The following is a 17,277-nucleotide window of genomic DNA, read 5'->3' on the forward strand; positions in this document are numbered from 1 at the left end:
AGCTGGCCCCAGAGTGACTATCTGGGCTCCAGGAAGCCGGAAGTAGCTCTGTAGAACACAGAACATGAGGAAGACATCAGCGAGGCCTCTGGCCCAGATCTTGACTTGGGTTCAGACAGATCCAGATTGAAATGAACAGCTCTTTTCAAAATTCTTGTTCGCCACCATTGTACAACAAAGTATAATACAGGACTGATCGATTTAGTCAGTTATAAAAAATCCCTAAGACATGTTTTGTGTTGATTTGTAAAAAAGAAAAAAAAAAAGAAACCCTGATTTTCGATTAATCAATTACTACATTATAGAAGGATTAAGTCGGTATTGGATCTAAATATCGGTTTTGATATATTTTAGGTCAATTGCTCAGACGTATTTCTGTCATAAGACAACTCCAACTGCATATAGTGTGATTCCATCTGAGCTCCAGTTCATTAGTCCACGCTCGATTCAAACAAATGGGATCTCAATTGATGCTAAGAATATTTTACAATGTTTAAATTAGCTCTGGTTAAAAATATTGAATTCCTCTGGCGTTCATTAGTATCTACACAAGACCTTCAGTGTGAGTTAATAGCTTCAATCAATGTGAACTGAATCCACATTCAATTTCGGTGCAGTACTGATTAATAATTAGATGAAGAGGGAGAGAGCAAGACAGAGAAAGAGGGCGAGGCAGTACACGTGCACGCATTCACACAGTTGCACGCATTCACACACGCACACACGCGCGCGCACACACACACACACACACACACACACACACACACACACACACACACACACACACACACAGACACGCATACACACACACACACACACACACCCAAACACACACATGCGCACGCACACGCACACACACACACACACACACACACACACACACACACACACACACACACTTTACTCCTGTTCCATTTACATGTGCAATGTGCTTGACAATGCAGTATGGTTATCTTGCCATGCTGTCTGGAAATGCTTTACCCTTATGAAGTCCTGTGTGGGTTGATGACCTTAATAAAAGGTTATTTTACATAGAACTTGACTGGTGTCTTGGTGCTGTTCTGTTTGAATACGTGCAAGTCGTGGAATTCTACATCCCCCCAGGCTCTCCCCTGAGACCATCAATGTGTGATGCTCAAGTATGTAATGCATAAAGCCGTACAATAAGTATCCATCCATATAAATGGATAAACCATACCTCTCTACTGAATACGCAAGAGTTAGACACATAAGTGTCTAAATAAGGGAATGCCCTGCCAGGACATTCACCTGATGTCCTATTATTATAGCTGTCAAATCAGGAACTAGTTTGACCTGGTAGGATGGAAAACAGCAGTACCATGGCCCAATAGAGGACTGTTGTTAGGAAACACAGGTCAAAGGAAGAGCCCAGAATTCTGAGCCTCTACACTCTACACAGTTTGGGACCCCAGAATCATTAATACCCCTTGCACCCAGCCTAGCTCCTCAACCGGAAATTTGGCTAACAGCAGCAGAAGTCAGCCACGCAATGTGATATAATTATAGCTGTTGCCCGTAAGCTATGAACATATATATATGGGGCTTGAGACTATTATGTCTGTGATATTTGATTGTTGTACGAACCATTTCACCCCTAGCTGCTGAATATCCTGAGGCCTTCAAAAATAAGAACTCAAAGGCACTTTGACTTTCACATAAAGCAGTGACTTAATGAGGCCAGTGGTGAAATATACAGCCTTGCTCAAAGGCTCTTCAGGTAGTTGCTGGGAAGGGAGAGGGTGTCTCAACAGGCTGGTTAAGTCAGGATATGAAACATGAGAAGGATGAGAAGTTGTAAACTACTGTAGAGGTGACCTTCAACAAGACACTTAACCCCAGACTGCTGTGGTGGAGCTGGTTAGTAACCAGCTGTAGAAGTGTGATTATACTTGACAGGCTCCCAGGGTGCTGTAATTGCCTGTGAAGCAATATGTTGCTTTAAACAAATAGTCACGTTTGTCTGGACAAATAAAGGTCAAATATCCGTAACCATTCTAGCCCAATAAAAGATTAACATCAAACGTTCTCAGCCCAGGGAAATCAAACAAACTCATTTGGTAGTAATTTCCACTTTCCAGGCTTCGTTATGAACTCACAAAATTGTACTGAAATGAGTTAAAAGTAACATTTATTATATTATTTATTTATCTTAAATTGATCCACAGTATACTCCTGCTGACCATCAAACGCCCTGCTAACAGCAATAATAATGGATTATACCCAATGTATCTGATCCTTCTTAGTGTGCATCCTACACTGCTATACAAATGTAATTATTTCTGCATGATAATATTCATTTTACCTCTCATTTTTCTGATGCATTTATGTGGTGGCTTACGAATCTGATTATATGACATATCAATAACATCACATTTCAGCCTTTGGATTATGTATAAAGAATTACTTTTCCTCTTTAGTCATTGCATAGTCACACATGATTAATGCGATTTTTCTGTCAGTGGCACTCATGATGTTAAATACAATTAATTGTTTGGTTTATGTGTGTGACGCTTATGTAACTCATTTATTTTATTGCATTATGTATATGTCGTGGTGTGTCTCTGCGGTCTGTGGTTCCAACTGCTACTCTTAATGAATAGTTAAAGCAGGATCATGCTTTGGGGGATATCTATGCATGCATGTTAAAATGTGTAGTCACTGTGTGTGTGTGTGTGCGTGTGTGTGTGCGTGCGTGCGTGTACTGTGAGTAATATCAGAGCATTACGGTTAAGAAGTGTTTTTTTTTCTGGCAATGTTAGCGGAGGGACAAAAAAAGCATAGATATTTATATCTGCGCTGCATACATTTCTCTCTGTCTCTGTGACTCTAAAACCCAGTTTATTGCAACCGTAGGTCGCAAGTATACTATGAAAACCGACACATCTTGTCCACGTATCTCTGTACGTCACGCCTGACTCTGTGGTTCTATGGGTTTGTCGCTCTAACATCATGCTCTGATGTCACTGCGATGTCAGGGGAACCACTCTTAACAGAATGGTTTTGCCGCTCTGACATCACACTCTGGTTTGATGTCCCTTTTATGCCCATTTATGGAGATCGAAAGGCACATCTTGTCCTCGTACTCTGTCTGTACATGCCTGACACTGTGGTTCTATAGGTTTGTCTGTGGTTCTATGGGTTCGTCTGTGGTTCTATGGGTTTGTCGCTCTGACATCATGCTGTGATGTCACTGTGATGTCAGGGGAACCACTCCTAACAGAATGGGTTTGCAGCTCTGACATCACGCTCTGGCTTGATGTACCTTTTATGCCCATATATGGAGATCTCTGTCCCGATGTCATCAATATTAAGGGCATATCTGGGAATGCCCATATTTGGTGATGCCCATTGTATTCTTTGTCCCCCCATATATGGGCATGTTCTGACAACACATTGTTGACTATCATGCAGAGGTCTCCATATCTGGTCCGATATACATCACTGGCCAGATGGCCAAGAATCGGCGCGACCTCAGGTCGCATGTCGCCCTGAGGCGTCTTACTAGTACTATGTTGTACAACAGCAGATCTACAAGCGATGCATTGTAGATTGGCTATATTCAACCTATGACGCCATCGTATCATGAACTATAAATTAGGCATTACTCTCCTTCACTTTTTTATCTCTCTTTCCTTATCTCTCTGTCCTACTCCTTCCTTCCTCCCATCTGTAATTCTGCTCTCATTGTAATGTCATTATTCCTTACGCTTAATTTGGTCTCCTTTTCCTCCTTCATTCACCCCTCTACTTTCTGTCTCTCCCTCTCTACTCTTCCTCTCTCTCCCTTCCTGTATCTCTGCCTCTATACTGTTCTCTGTACACTAGTCTTTCTATATTTTCTTTCCTCTCTGCCCCCTCTCATCCATGTCTCCCCCCCCCCCCCCCCACAACCCCCACAACCCATGTCTCTCCATATCACTCACTATTCATCCTCTCTCTCACTTTACTCTCTCTATCTCCCTCGCTCTCTTTCTCTCTCTCTCTCTCTCTCTCTCTCTCTCTCTCTCCCCCCCCCCCTCTCTCTCTCTCTCTCTCTCCCTATCTATTCAGTGATTTGGGTCACTGCCCGACTAAAGGACTACACACAGCTGGCCTGTAAACATTCCCTCCCCTCTGTCACACACACACACACACACACACACACACACACACACACACACACACACACACACACACACACACACACACACACACACACACACACACACACATATTAGTATTATTTACTGTATATTCTACTGATCTCTATTTCCATTCTCTTACTCCTAAGTCCTAACCGTGGTGAACCTCCCTGGTTTAGGGAGGCCTCATCAGGTTTATACTGGGCTGGCACACACGCACGCACACACGCACACACACGCACGCACGCACGCACGCACGCACGCACGCACACACACACACACACACACACACACACACACACACACACACACACACACACACACACACACACACACACACACACACACACACACACACACAATGGTGACTCAAATCTGGTCCTGGCATGAAGCGACAGCATCCTGAAATATATTTGTTTATTCTGTCTGTCACATTTCACTGGACGTAGGTTCTCCTCCCTCTCTCTCTTTCTCTCTCTCTTTCTCTCTCTCTCTTTCTCTCACACTCTTGCTTACTGCCTGTGTCTATCAGTGTCTCTTGCTTCCTCTTTCTTCCGTACTGTCTCTACCTTGTTCATTCTTTCTACTTCTCTCTCCCTCACGTTTCTTTTCATCTTCTCTTTCAATCTCACTTACTCTTAATTTATCTTTCATCATAACTATTTTCTCTATCCTTCTCTCCCCCATGGGGGAGAAATGCTCTCTTCTCCTTCCTCTGGTGTCCTTTGTCCTTCCATATCTCTCTCCTCCCTCTCTTTTAAACTCGCCCTTTATCTTGCCATGCTGTCTCTTTCATCACTCTTTCCATAAACAAAACTCTCTGACCTGAATGTAACTATGTGTGTATGTGCATGGGTGTGGGTGTGTGTGGGTGGTGTGTGTGTATCCATTATGATTGTCCATTGCCTCTGCATGTTATCTGCGTGTGCACCTGTTAATGTGTATGAACCAACAGATATCTTTTTCTATGCATATTCACAGTAAGTGTATTGTGCTCCTGTATGTGTTGAGTCTATGTATGTGCCTCTGTATACATGCACGTGCACATATTAATGTGTGAGCCAATGTTTTAAGAAAGTCTTCTATATACAGTATGTTCTATGTTTGATCTTTACATATCAACTCAACTCATTACTGATTTGTATTTAATTTTATAATTAGGCCTACCTGCTAGACTTTTTTTCTCCAACATTTTTGTTTTGTGTTTGAAGTGCCAAGCAGATCAGCAATTTAACTGGCCATTAAAATTGGCCATGCATGCACGCTCTCCATCTCATATGGATCTCAATCTAATGAAGTGACTGCCGGGTAACGCACACACACAGCACACAGCACACACACACACACACACACACACACACACACACACACACACACACACACACACACACACACACACACACACGTGTGTTGCACATGGGTGCATGATTACACTGAAGCACATGCACGCAGACAATACAGTGTATATTGCACGCATGCAAGAGTGCACCCACAAACAGAGAGAGGAACTCAGACAGATACACGCACGCACACATGTACAGACAGACGAACAGGCAGACACACACACAGGCCTAATCACATAATCTCTCCCCAAATAATTAATGACTTCCTTTTTTTTTTTTTACTTTACCTCAGCCCTGGCCAATGGGAGGCCAGGGAAAGGGAGGCAGAGAGAGACAAAGGGTGGTGAGAAAGAGAATTTGAGAGAGAGAGAGAGAGAGAGAGAGAGAGAGAGAGAGAGAGAGTCTAAGACAGAGGGATATAACAGAAAGGGGGGCACAGTGTTAGAGGGGCGAGAGAAAGAGGGAGAACAAGAAGGAAGATAAGAAAGAGAAAATCAGAAAGGTAAACAAATGGAGTGAGCGTAGGGCCGTAGGCAGGGAGAAGAGGTTATGAAGGGAAAACGTAGAGGAACTAGACAGCGGAAAGAGAAGAAAGAAATTGATAGACAGAACTCAGGGGACAGGACAATGATTGACAGAAGGATATTGAGAGAGAGATATTGTGTACAGTACACTGTTAAATCCTGAGTGTTAAATCTAACTCTGAGAGTGCACAAATGTAACCCAATAGATCAATAGGATCCATTTGGTAATATCAGAACCAATTTTATTTTGTAAATCAATGGGAGAAATTTGTGCCATCATTTTGTTATTTGTACGCTCTCAGTTACAAATGGATAAATTAACACTGAGGGTTTGTACTTTGCATATAGGAAGCAATGGCAGAGAGATAAACAGGGAGGCAATGAAGAAGGTTTGAGAGATTGGGGTATAGTAATATGCCATGGCTGGATTGTTAATTCTTTGACAGTCACACTGATAAATCACCTTTGAGTGGAATTTAGTTGAATCAGTTTCAATGGAACTGAATTGAACAATGACAGAGTGAGAATGAGAGGAGAGATGGAATTGGACGACCTTGATAAAACGAGCAGCCGGCTGTTAAGTCAACAGTTACACATCACAGAGGAAGCAACAGAGCTACAGGAGGTTTGCTTTTGCTTTTAATGCTCCTTTCTTTCTTTTCTTTCATCTCTTACGAATAGGCGTGTCCCCACAGAGAGGCGAGGTTCATTATTCATGTGCACACCACACTGATTCTGTTATGCGCGCAAACATGCACGGCATGCACGGTCGCACACACACACACACACACACACACACGCACGCACAGGCACACACACACACACACACACACACACACACACACACACACACACACACACAAACAACCCACAAGTCATGACACACGCCCGGCAGCAGCCACCATATGCCATCATCACTGTGCTGGTGTGCGTGAGTGTGTGTGTGTGTGTGTGTGTGTGTGTGTGTGTGTGTGTGTGTGTGTGTGTGTGTGTGTGTGTGTGTGTGTGTGTGTGTGTGTGTGTGTGTGTGTGTGTGTGTGTGTGTGTGTCACGCACGCACAGCCAGGGGCTTTCCGGCAAGTGGATCTTCCCCCATTGACTGCCTGTCTGAGTGGCACAAGGGTGTTGCCCCCCCCTCTCCTCTCCCTCTCCCTCTCTCTCCCTCTCTCTCTCTCTATTTATCTCCCTCCCCTCCTCATAAATCGTAGATGCCTATGACAACAACAGGCGATCTGGTTGGCAATCACACATGGACACACGCACGCACGCACGCATGCACGCACACACACACCCACACGGACACACATGGACACACACACACAAACACACACATTCCCCTCCCCTCCATCAGCCTTGTTGAATATGCATTACTGTCGCTTCATTTCCAAACTGGACAGATGAGCACCAGGCCAGCAGCCACCTGCCGGCCCAGCTCTCAGACTCTCTGTGGGTGGGGGGAAGGGGAAGCTGTGTTAGGGATAGCTAGTGGGCCGCCCCCCGGGGAGGTATAGTCCTATGTATGGAGCAACTGAAAGGCAAAAGGGGGCCGAGGGCGGCAGGCAATTAGGGGGGAAATCGAGGAGGAGGCTTGAGACCACACTGTGGAAAGATCTTTCATTCGTGTCATTATTTCTCTTTGCTTATTTGTTTGGTTGTCTTTCTTGAGTTTTCATTTTTGTTAGTTTCTAGTTTCTTTTATTTTCTCTCCTCATTCTCCTTCAAAATGCACACGCACATATGCATGCACACTCTCTCACACACGCACACACGCACGCACGCACGCACGCACGCACGCACGCACGCACGCACACACACACACACACACACACACACACACACACACACACACACACACACACACACAAACACACACACACATTCACAAACACACAATTTCATTGGGGAGGGGAGTATTATAGTAGTGCCCCCACTTCTCGCTGTTCCCATGGAAACTCACAGCGGTGAAAAGCACGTGGGGCCCATGCCTGCCTGCCTGCCTGCCTGGCGGCTGGAGGCACCGAGGAGGAGGTTTCCCGCAAGAGTCCGCCGGTTATTGATCCTGCAGATTGTGGAGGTGAGCCAAGCAGAGAAGGAAACCATATTTGGACCCACTTTCACTCAACCGAAGACAGATTTATTGCCTATAACACCGGCGTTCTATAACTTCCATCAATATGGCATTTGTTGATCATGGGCTGCTTAAAATTTGATTCTCTGAATTGATAAATGCAGTTATTGATTATATGAGTTTGTTTGTTTTTTTCAGTCCTATATTTGCTACAGTATATGGATGGTACCTGCTAAAATAAAATGATTAATTGTTTAATGAGTTATTGATATCTAAAACAGTGGAGTCTAGCCTTGGACATATTTCAAAGACATTCTACTGACAGATGTTTGTGCTGTAATCTGATCTTTGCAGATGCTGTCTGAACATGGACAACCTGCAATGAATTTTACTTTGTCAAGTCTAAATAGACAATATAGTTTTGAAAAATCACATTGCCTCTGTGTGTATCATGAACTAAATGTAGCCATTGTCTTTGAACAGCAAAGTTGCAGCAGAGCTGCTGGTCTGTCAGAGCCTATACAGTAGAAGCATCATTGAGGAGCTGTCCATGGTTCTGAACATGCAGCTCCTGTTAACAAGTGACCTAAATATCACTTAAACACATTGAAACATTTTTGTCCTGTAAATTGTTGCTTTTTGGGCAGTCTTATTTTATTGTAACGCACTTGTTCACCTGATGCTCCTGTAGGACTGAGCATTGTTAAGATATGATACTACCATTTACGCTGCAAGCTGCTGACCCACTTTGTCTTTCTCACTTTATAGGCCAGTGGTGCACTGAAATAAACCTACAAAATCCTCCCTCGCTTACATAACGATTGTGGTTTAAGTGTGCGTGGCTATATTCTTGTCAAGTTTCCCAAACCATAACTGCTTAGAATGAGATAATTGGATTTATTGAGATTATAGATTTCATTAGGAAGCAGCAAATTGCTATCCTTGTTTGTGATGCTTGTTTATGCCTTTATTAGCCTATGTCGTTGCAGAATTGACTGTGAACTGCACTATGACAAATTCCACATCTGTGTTTAATAGCATTGGTTTCAGATAAATTGACATACATGCCCCCTCCCTTCTCTCTCATGCACTTTATCTCCTTCGCCATACCCTCTCCTTTCACTGTGTATTCTCTCTCTCTCTCTCTCTCTCTCTCTCTCTCTCTCTCTCGCTCTCTCTCTCTGGCCCCCTTCATATTTTTTTACCGCCCACTTTTCTTGTTCCCTTCTCTTTCTGTCTTCCTCCAGTATTCCCTCCATCTCTGTCTGGTCCTCATCACTCCATCCCTCTCCCTATTGGGAGACAGAGTCCCACTGTAGCTGTGCGTCAGTCGCTTTCATTTAGTGTTTATGGTCCCTTTAGCGGCCTCTCTGATCCATTGTAAATAGCTTCAAGTGGCACAGCGTTCCCTCTTCCCCATCAGTAGGCTACTCTGCTATTCATTTGCCCATCCCAACAAGTTTCAGTGAATGGTAAAGGTCTTGGGAATTCATCATAATTCTTCCCACGTCCTCCATTAACCCGGTTAACTACCAGTCTATCAGAATAGAAGTCCAAATTGCCTCATTTCACTACAGGACATCTGGCATGAATTTGACACTGTCAAATATGCACTCACCTGAATAAGCTATCTATATGGCAATTTTTAGCTCTGGTATTCAAACACGTGTTCCATAATGTGGGTTGAGAATATTAATAGTGTGAATGTGTTCTGCTGCGTTTTTTAGGTTATGTGTTGGAGTGCTGTCTAGTCTCGCTCGTCTAGACGGCCCTCGCGCGCCTCTGCGTGCATCCATCCTATAATCGTGTTAACGGTGACAGCGTACGCGCCACCATAATTTGGAATCTCGTTCGAGGGTAACACGACTGCCCTCGAAATGGGAAGCGCGAGCGAGGGCTGGGATGCCTCTCTCTGACCTGGTATGCACCTGCTCTGTCTGTCTTGACGTTGCATATTCTATAAGGGAAGATGGCGCGCGCGCTCTGTGTGTGTGTGTGTGTGTGTGTGTGTGTGTGTGTGTGTGTGTGTGTGTGTGTGTGTGTGTGTGTTTTCTCATGAGAGAGAGATAGAGAGAGAGAACCCCTCGGAAGTCGGGCATCCGAACAAAATCTGTCTCTCTCATGCACACACCTCACCAGTCACCATTCATGTACAAAGAGGAACACAGATTGCTTTTCTCCCCTCTGCTCGGCATATCTCTTTCCTGACTGTGCCACTGCCACTGCCACCCCTCATCCCCGGCTGACATGCCTATGGCTCTCCCGTCAACGTCAACCACATTTCCCCTATCCGCTGTACAGAAACAAATCATATTCAATTTTAGCCGTGTCGTGTCATTAGAAAGTCCAACCACCAGCCACGGCAGCCGTGGTGGTAGCGCTATAAATCAGACTGGAGGAGATGGAGAAAGTATATTTGCATAATACGATTTATTCAACAAGTAGGCCTATCAGGAAATTGATCTGCCCATTTAGGCATGTGCAAAATTGGTGTTAAATTCGGAAGATTGCATATTTGTGTGTGCATGTGTGTGTGTGCGTGTGTCTCTCTCTTTCTCTTTCTCTCTCTCTCTCTCTCTCTCTCTCTCTCTCTCTCTTTCTCTATATCTCTCTCTCTCTCTCTCTCTCTCTCTACCTGTGTCTGTATGTCTGTATACTGTCCGTGCGTGGCGGCTAAAAGAATTCGTGTGTGCGCGCGTGCACGCAAGCCACTGTGTGCCTGAAAAGGGGAAATTACTCATCCGTGTTTAGACAGGGGATGACGTCACCCTCACATCAGCAGAGAGAACCACGTACAAAACAGAGCTCATAGCCCATACGATTGTCAGGATATTTGTCTTATTCACTCACCACATGTTACATATTTTCACACGTTTAGGATTTAGCCGGCTACCTTAAATCAACATGATTGAGTGTTTCTTCTTGAAGAGAATTTTTCAATTCATTTTCAAAGCAAATTGTCAGACAAATTAGAATAATTGGTTTTAAAAGCGGTTATTTGTTACGCTCATATTTCTTCAGATAATAAGCGGATGACAATGTGATTGTGTAAGACAGGGGCTGTCCACGCTTTCTACTCCAGTTGTGGATATGGCTGCCTCGGGTGGTGTGTAGCTAACAGCCCTGCCCTGCGCACCGGAGCAAACCATTTTTTCTCTGAGAGAGAGAGAGAGGGAGGGCGAGAGAGATACGAGCAGGGTGCAAGCAAGCCAGGGGGAGGGGCGGAGAGAGTGAAAGCCAAGATAGGAGCGTGGATTGTGTGTGTGTGTGCGTGCGTGCGTGTGTTTGTGGATGGATAGCAGCACCATCGAGCTGCACAGCTCAACGAGAGAGAGAGAAAGAGGGGGGAGAGAGAGAGAGGGGACTAGAAGGATAGTGTGTGATCCAGTCAGTCAGTGCGCGAGTGTGTGAGCCATGTTGGTTGTGAATGAACGGGAGAGATGCTGCCGCGCCGCTCCTAACGCTCAAACCTCCAGCCCCAGAGACCACAGCGGGTAAATGCCAACTCTTCAGGCCGGGGGAGAGACGGGGGAGCTCGGGGGAAGGTGTCGGGCGGTGCCGGCGGTCCTGGAACCGGCTACCTAGCCGGCCCCGGCGAAAGAAAGAAGAGAGAAGGAGGATAAGGAAAGACGCACACCAGAGGAGGAGAGAGAAGAGAGGGAGAAAGGTGGGGAGAGACGGCTAGAGAAAGGAGCAGACTAAATGGCTGCAACGCTACCGGGTGTCACCCCGTTCCTGCTCTCGCCTCTGCGTCTCCACCTGCTTCTCCTCAGCTCTTTGTTTGCCGTTATCCCGGGGACGGTAGCGCCAGGAGGGGCTGCAACGTACCGGTGGACCCCGGGCCGCTGCTACCGAGACGCCGGCAAACTGAGCCAGCAGCAGCACGCGGAACCGGGGGGCTCGGCGGCGAGGGGCACTTGGGATCTACGCTCAAGCAGGTGGACTACCGGGGAGATACTTTGTAGTTGGAGGCACGGAACGCAGAGAGGATTTTATTACCGAGATGGAGATGAAGAGGGTACGGGGAGGAGACTGAAGGGAGCACGGTCGTTTTGGAGGAGCGCAGACGGCCATCCTCCTCCTCCTCCTCCCTGCCCAGGTATTAGGAACGTGCTGAGACCTATCGGCGTCGGAGGAGCAGGTGGAGGAGAGGTAGGGCAGTGGGAAAGGAGGAGGAAGGGCATTTTTTCACCTGCTTTCTCATCTACGCCGGTTCAAAGCGGCAAAAAACGGTCTGTACAAAGAACTAGAGCGTGCGCGCTACGGTCGCCGGTCTTGAGACCACACCTCGCCAGACGAGGAGCCGCCACAGCCTTTGTGCGCGCAACCGGCCTGCACCGGGGACCCGGAAATGAAAGTCGTAAAGGTGGGGGTGCGTGTGAGAGAGCCCTGGGGGTTAGAGGGCCCTGCTCACGCTGCTCGCCGAGTCCTCGGCCTTTCCCAGAATCACACCCCGTCAAACAGGTCCGCTCCACGACCAAGGACCTCTCACCTGGCTCCGTGCCATTTGGCTGTACTCGCTGCATTCACATCCACCCTGGCTACGATTCAAACACCGCTCAGGCACGCTGTTACAACTACTCCTGCGATATTAAAAACCCCTCAAACTTCAATTCACCACACTTACAGGTGTCACATTCGGGCTGCCCTCAATATATTAACCTCCATTTAAACTGTACATTTAAAAAACTAAACAAAGCCGCCGGTCTGATTGATTACATCGAAACTAATTCAGGATGCAGGGACGGCGCTTTAGATGCGGTCGGCCAGTATGGCCGGGCTTGTAATTGTTCTCATTTGGGCAGGCACAATGTTATCGATCCCAGCAGCAGAGACGGAGAGGGGGGAGATGATGGCTGTTTGACTGGGGGCATATGGAGCGGAGAAGAGGAGCGCCCGGCCCCCTGCCAGCCATCCCCTCCCTGCTCTTGCTCCTATCTCGCCACGGAGGTACCAGCGTACAGAGCCGCCAGATGTTCCGCTCCGGCCGGGATAATCCCCGATACCATGTCGCCATGCCCAGGTTGTTATGGAGATAAAGGAGGGGCGAGCACCAGATCTAAACATTACCCTGCCAAAACCATGATAGTGATGAGGGAAAAGAGAGGGGAGGAGCGGGGAAGAGGACAAAATGAAAGAGGAGGAGGAGGAGGAGGAGGGGTGAATCAAGGTAACAAACACGTTAATTTAACTAATTATCCGGATAATGATTTGGCGTTCCCGACTGCTACGCTCCTGCACTGGCCTGATAATGAGTTTTGGCGGGGGGAATCAACACCGGCAAGACAAGGTCAGGGCACCCAAACCCGGGCAGAGAGCAGGGTGTTACCTCAGGGTTGTTTGGGATATCTGGAGAGACTAGAGAACGGGGAAGGACGTTTGGCCGAGTTTATGAGTCCCGGGGGACATATAGCCGTTAATAATGTCGACATCCAATTTCTCCCTCCCAGTATCACAGAGATGCTTGCGCAATGTTTTCTGTCAATCAATATCATAACTGCTAAATCTTATGAAAACGCATCAAAACATCCACACCATCTGCTGTCTTTAACCACTGAAACACGGACAGAATATTGTCAAAGTGAGCAATTACCAACTGCTTTTAATGTTTCCACAACTACAGAGCAAACTAGTGCCCCCGAGTCTGCGAGTGACTCAGCTTTTGTCAAACCTCACGGTCTAATGTCAGCCAAGAAGCACTCTGCCAGGGCAGTTATGTCTTGTCTTCTTACTCATCCTGATCGAATTACTGCAAAACACCAGTCGTTTTTCTCGGAAGTCAACGATGACTCACTTTCACCTGTTAACTCCTATTCCTCCTCCGCGGAGGGCGACGTGCTTTCAGCACCAAGGACAGCGCCGGCCAAACTCTTTACAAACTCTTCCTGCGAGTCCTCAAACTGTACTTATAACCACCCTGCACATCACCTCCACCTCGGCTCTGTTCCACACCAGCAACCGTTGATTGTGTTTTTGTGGAGTAAACTTAACGCCAACAACAATAACAACTTTGGAAGTTATTATAACCGAAACAACAACAACAATTATGGCCTTGGTGACAAGAAACCGGCAAAGACTCGTCAAAACGAAGGACATAATAGCAATTCAGAAATTGGACAGGTGTCGTCGGAAGATATGGACGGAATGCCGTGTTCACACACACAGCAACAGCAGGGTGCCAGTGCACCGGGGGAGTTTGTTCATGCTGCGTGCACTGACAGCCTCTCTACCGACAGCTTAGCCAGCGACCAGGAGGCCACGCTTTTGCAATTAAAATCCAGTAAGCGGGTGCCATTAGAGCCTGAAGGTGTCAGTCAGTTGGAGAGGAGGCAGATGGGGGCCCGGGGAGAGGTGGAGAGGGAGGGAGAGGCTGAGGAGGGGTCCGCCGCTGCTGTTGGGGGAGGAAAATTGCAGATGGGGGAGGGGGAGAAAGATATCCGAGAGGCGCGGCAGAGAGCGAAAGAACTAGCAGGGATAGAGGAGGAAGTGGAGGTTAAAATGGAGAGAAACGATGGGACAACAAAGAGAGAGAGCAGCCAAACAGATGTGAGTGTAGATGAGCCGAGAGAGGGAGAAATGCAGAGGAGAAGAGATAGGGAGAGAAAGAAGGGTCAGGAGAGGGGTAGTAGCTCCACGCGCTTCACACAGGCCCAGGAAGGAGGAGAGAAGAAAGAGCAGCAGGCTGATGAAAGCCGAGAGGGGGGTGAGATGGAAGAGGGAGCAGGGGAGGTGGAGGGGGCGGAGAGGCACGGTTCAAGGGGAGAGAGGAGCCTGGAGAGGCTGATAATAGTTGCAGATGATGAAACGTGGCTTGAAGAGAGGGAGAGGGAGGCGTTGATGCCGTGGCCTCGCTCTCGGCGGGCCGCTAACAGGCACCCCCACTTTTCCCAGTATAACTTCCAGGTCCAGATACCCGAGAACCAGCCCCCAGGTTCCTCAGTCATGGCCATGTCTGCTTCTGATCAAGACTCAGGGGATGCTGGCAGGGTTAGCTACTCCATGGCCCCCCTAATGAACAGTCGGTCAACAGATTACTTCCATATCAACGCAGATTCAGGCCTCATCTCCACCACTCAGATCCTAGACAGAGAGCACATGGACTTGCATTACTTCCGTGTCACAGCGACCGATTATGGCAGCCCCCGACTCTCTGGTACAACAATGGTTGCGATTACGGTTTCAGACCGTAATGATCACTCCCCCATCTTTGAGCAGACAGAGTACAGGGAGACCATCAGGGAGAACGTGGAGGAGGGGTACCCTATCTTGCAGCTCAGAGCCACGGACCTCGACTCACCGTCCAACGCCAACATCCGCTACAGGTTTGTGGGTGACACAGCTGGCATGGCACGAGCTGCGTTTGAGATCGATCCCCGCTCTGGTCTCATCACGACTCGCGGTGCAGTCGACCGTGAGACCAATGAGCACTACACGCTCCAGGTGGAAGCCAGTGACCAGGGAAAGGAGCCTGGGCCACGTTCAGCTAATGTCAAGGTCTTCATCACAGTCCTGGACGAGAACGACAATGTCCCTCAGTTCAGTGAGAAGCGTTACGTGGTGGCAGTGAGGGAGGATGTGCGTCCCCACTCTGAGATTCTGCGAGTGAGTGCCACAGACCATGACAAGGACAGCAATGCAGCCGTGCACTACAACATCATTAGCGGGAACAGCCGTGGGCAGTTCTCTATCGACAGCGTCACTGGGGAGATCCAGGTGGTGGCGCCGTTGGACTATGAAGCGGAGCGTGAGTACACGCTGCGCGTGCGGGCGCAGGACAACGGGCGTCCACCGCTGTCCAACAACACCGGAATTGTCAGCGTCCAAGTAACGGATGTCAATGACAACCCACCCATTTTCGTCTCCACGCCTTTCCAGGTGTCTGTGCTGGAGAGTGCGCCTGTCGGGAGTTCAATCCTCCACATCCAGGCCATAGACACAGACTCTGCTGACAATGCCCGCCTAGAATACAAGCTTACGGGAACCAGTCCTGACACGCCCTTTCTCATCAACTCTGCCACAGGTTGGGTGACCGTAAGCTCAGCACTCGACCGAGAATCAGTGGAGCACTACTTCTTTGGTGTGGAGGCCAGAGATTATGGTATGCCGCCTCTCTCTGCCACAGCGAGCGTCACCATAACGGTGATGGATGTCAACGACAACCGGCCAGAGTTCCTCCAGAAGGAGTACTATGTCCGTCTGAATGAGGACGCGGCAGTGGGCACCAGTGTGGTGAGTGTCACTGCCGTTGACCGAGACGTCAACAGCGCTGTGACCTACCAGATCACCGGTGGCAACACCAGGAACCGCTTTGCCATCAGCACAGCCAGTGGGGCAGGAGCCCTGACCCTATCGCTACCGCTGGACTACAAACAAGAACGCCGCTACGTCCTAACGGTCACTGCATCAGACCGCACTCTCCACGACACCTGTCAAGTGCATGTGAACATCACAGACGCCAACACACATCGACCCGTGTTCCAGAGCGCCCACTACTCAGTGAGTGTGAATGAGGACCGGCCTCCCGGCAGCACCGTGGTGGTCATCAGTGCCACAGATGATGATGTAGGAGAAAATGCCCGCATCACTTACTTCCTGGAGGACAACATCCCACAGTTCCGCATCGACCCCGTGTCGGGGGCCATAACCCTCCAGGCTGAGCTGGACTATGAAGACCAAATGACATACACACTAGCAATCACAGCGAAAGACAACGGTATCCCACAGAAATCTGACACCACTTATGTGGAGGTGAACGTGAATGATGTGAATGATAATGCCCCCCAGTTCCTCAGCCCAAGGTACCAGGGTACAGTGAGCGAGGATGCACCCTCATACACCAGTGTCCTGCAGATCTCAGCCACCGATCGCGATGCGCACACCAACGGACGTGTCCAATACACCTTCCAGAATGGAGAGGATGGGGATGGGGATTTCACCATTGAGCCCATGTCTGGTATCGTCCGCACCTTTCGTCGCCTCGACCGGGAGAGTGTGCCATTCTATGAACTCACAGCCTACGCTGTTGACCGCGGGGTTCCACCTCAGCGTACCCCTGTCCATATACAGGTAATGCTCAAATTTAATTGGTGATATTAAACTGCCCATTGCATATTGAAAAAAACCATGCATATGCAACAATTTAGGCACACATTGTCTTTTGCGTGCTACAGCTGCTTGTCATGTTTTCCATTCTGCTGCAT

The 17,277-nt window shown here is 47.9% G+C and overlaps 1 protein-coding gene across 1 annotated transcript in view; it reads left to right on the forward strand.

Moving 5' to 3' along the window:
- Positions 1 to 11,779: 11,779 nt before the first annotated feature.
- The window catches only part of celsr3 (cadherin, EGF LAG seven-pass G-type receptor 3), a gene marked incomplete at its 5' end in the record, with an annotated part of 135,072 nt that continues 129,574 nt past the window's right edge, over positions 11,780 to 17,277 (forward strand). The window contains 2 exons of the mRNA XM_080732630.1: positions 11,780 to 13,357; positions 14,033 to 17,143. Of these exons, the coding sequence (XP_080588756.1) occupies positions 11,780 to 13,357; positions 14,033 to 17,143 (4,689 nt within the window). The remainder of the gene's footprint in view (positions 13,358 to 14,032; positions 17,144 to 17,277) is intronic.

This window comes from Nannobrachium achirus (assembly GCF_963921795.1).
Source record: "Nannobrachium achirus genome assembly, chromosome: 9".
NCBI lineage: Eukaryota > Metazoa > Chordata > Actinopteri > Myctophiformes > Myctophidae > Nannobrachium > Nannobrachium achirus.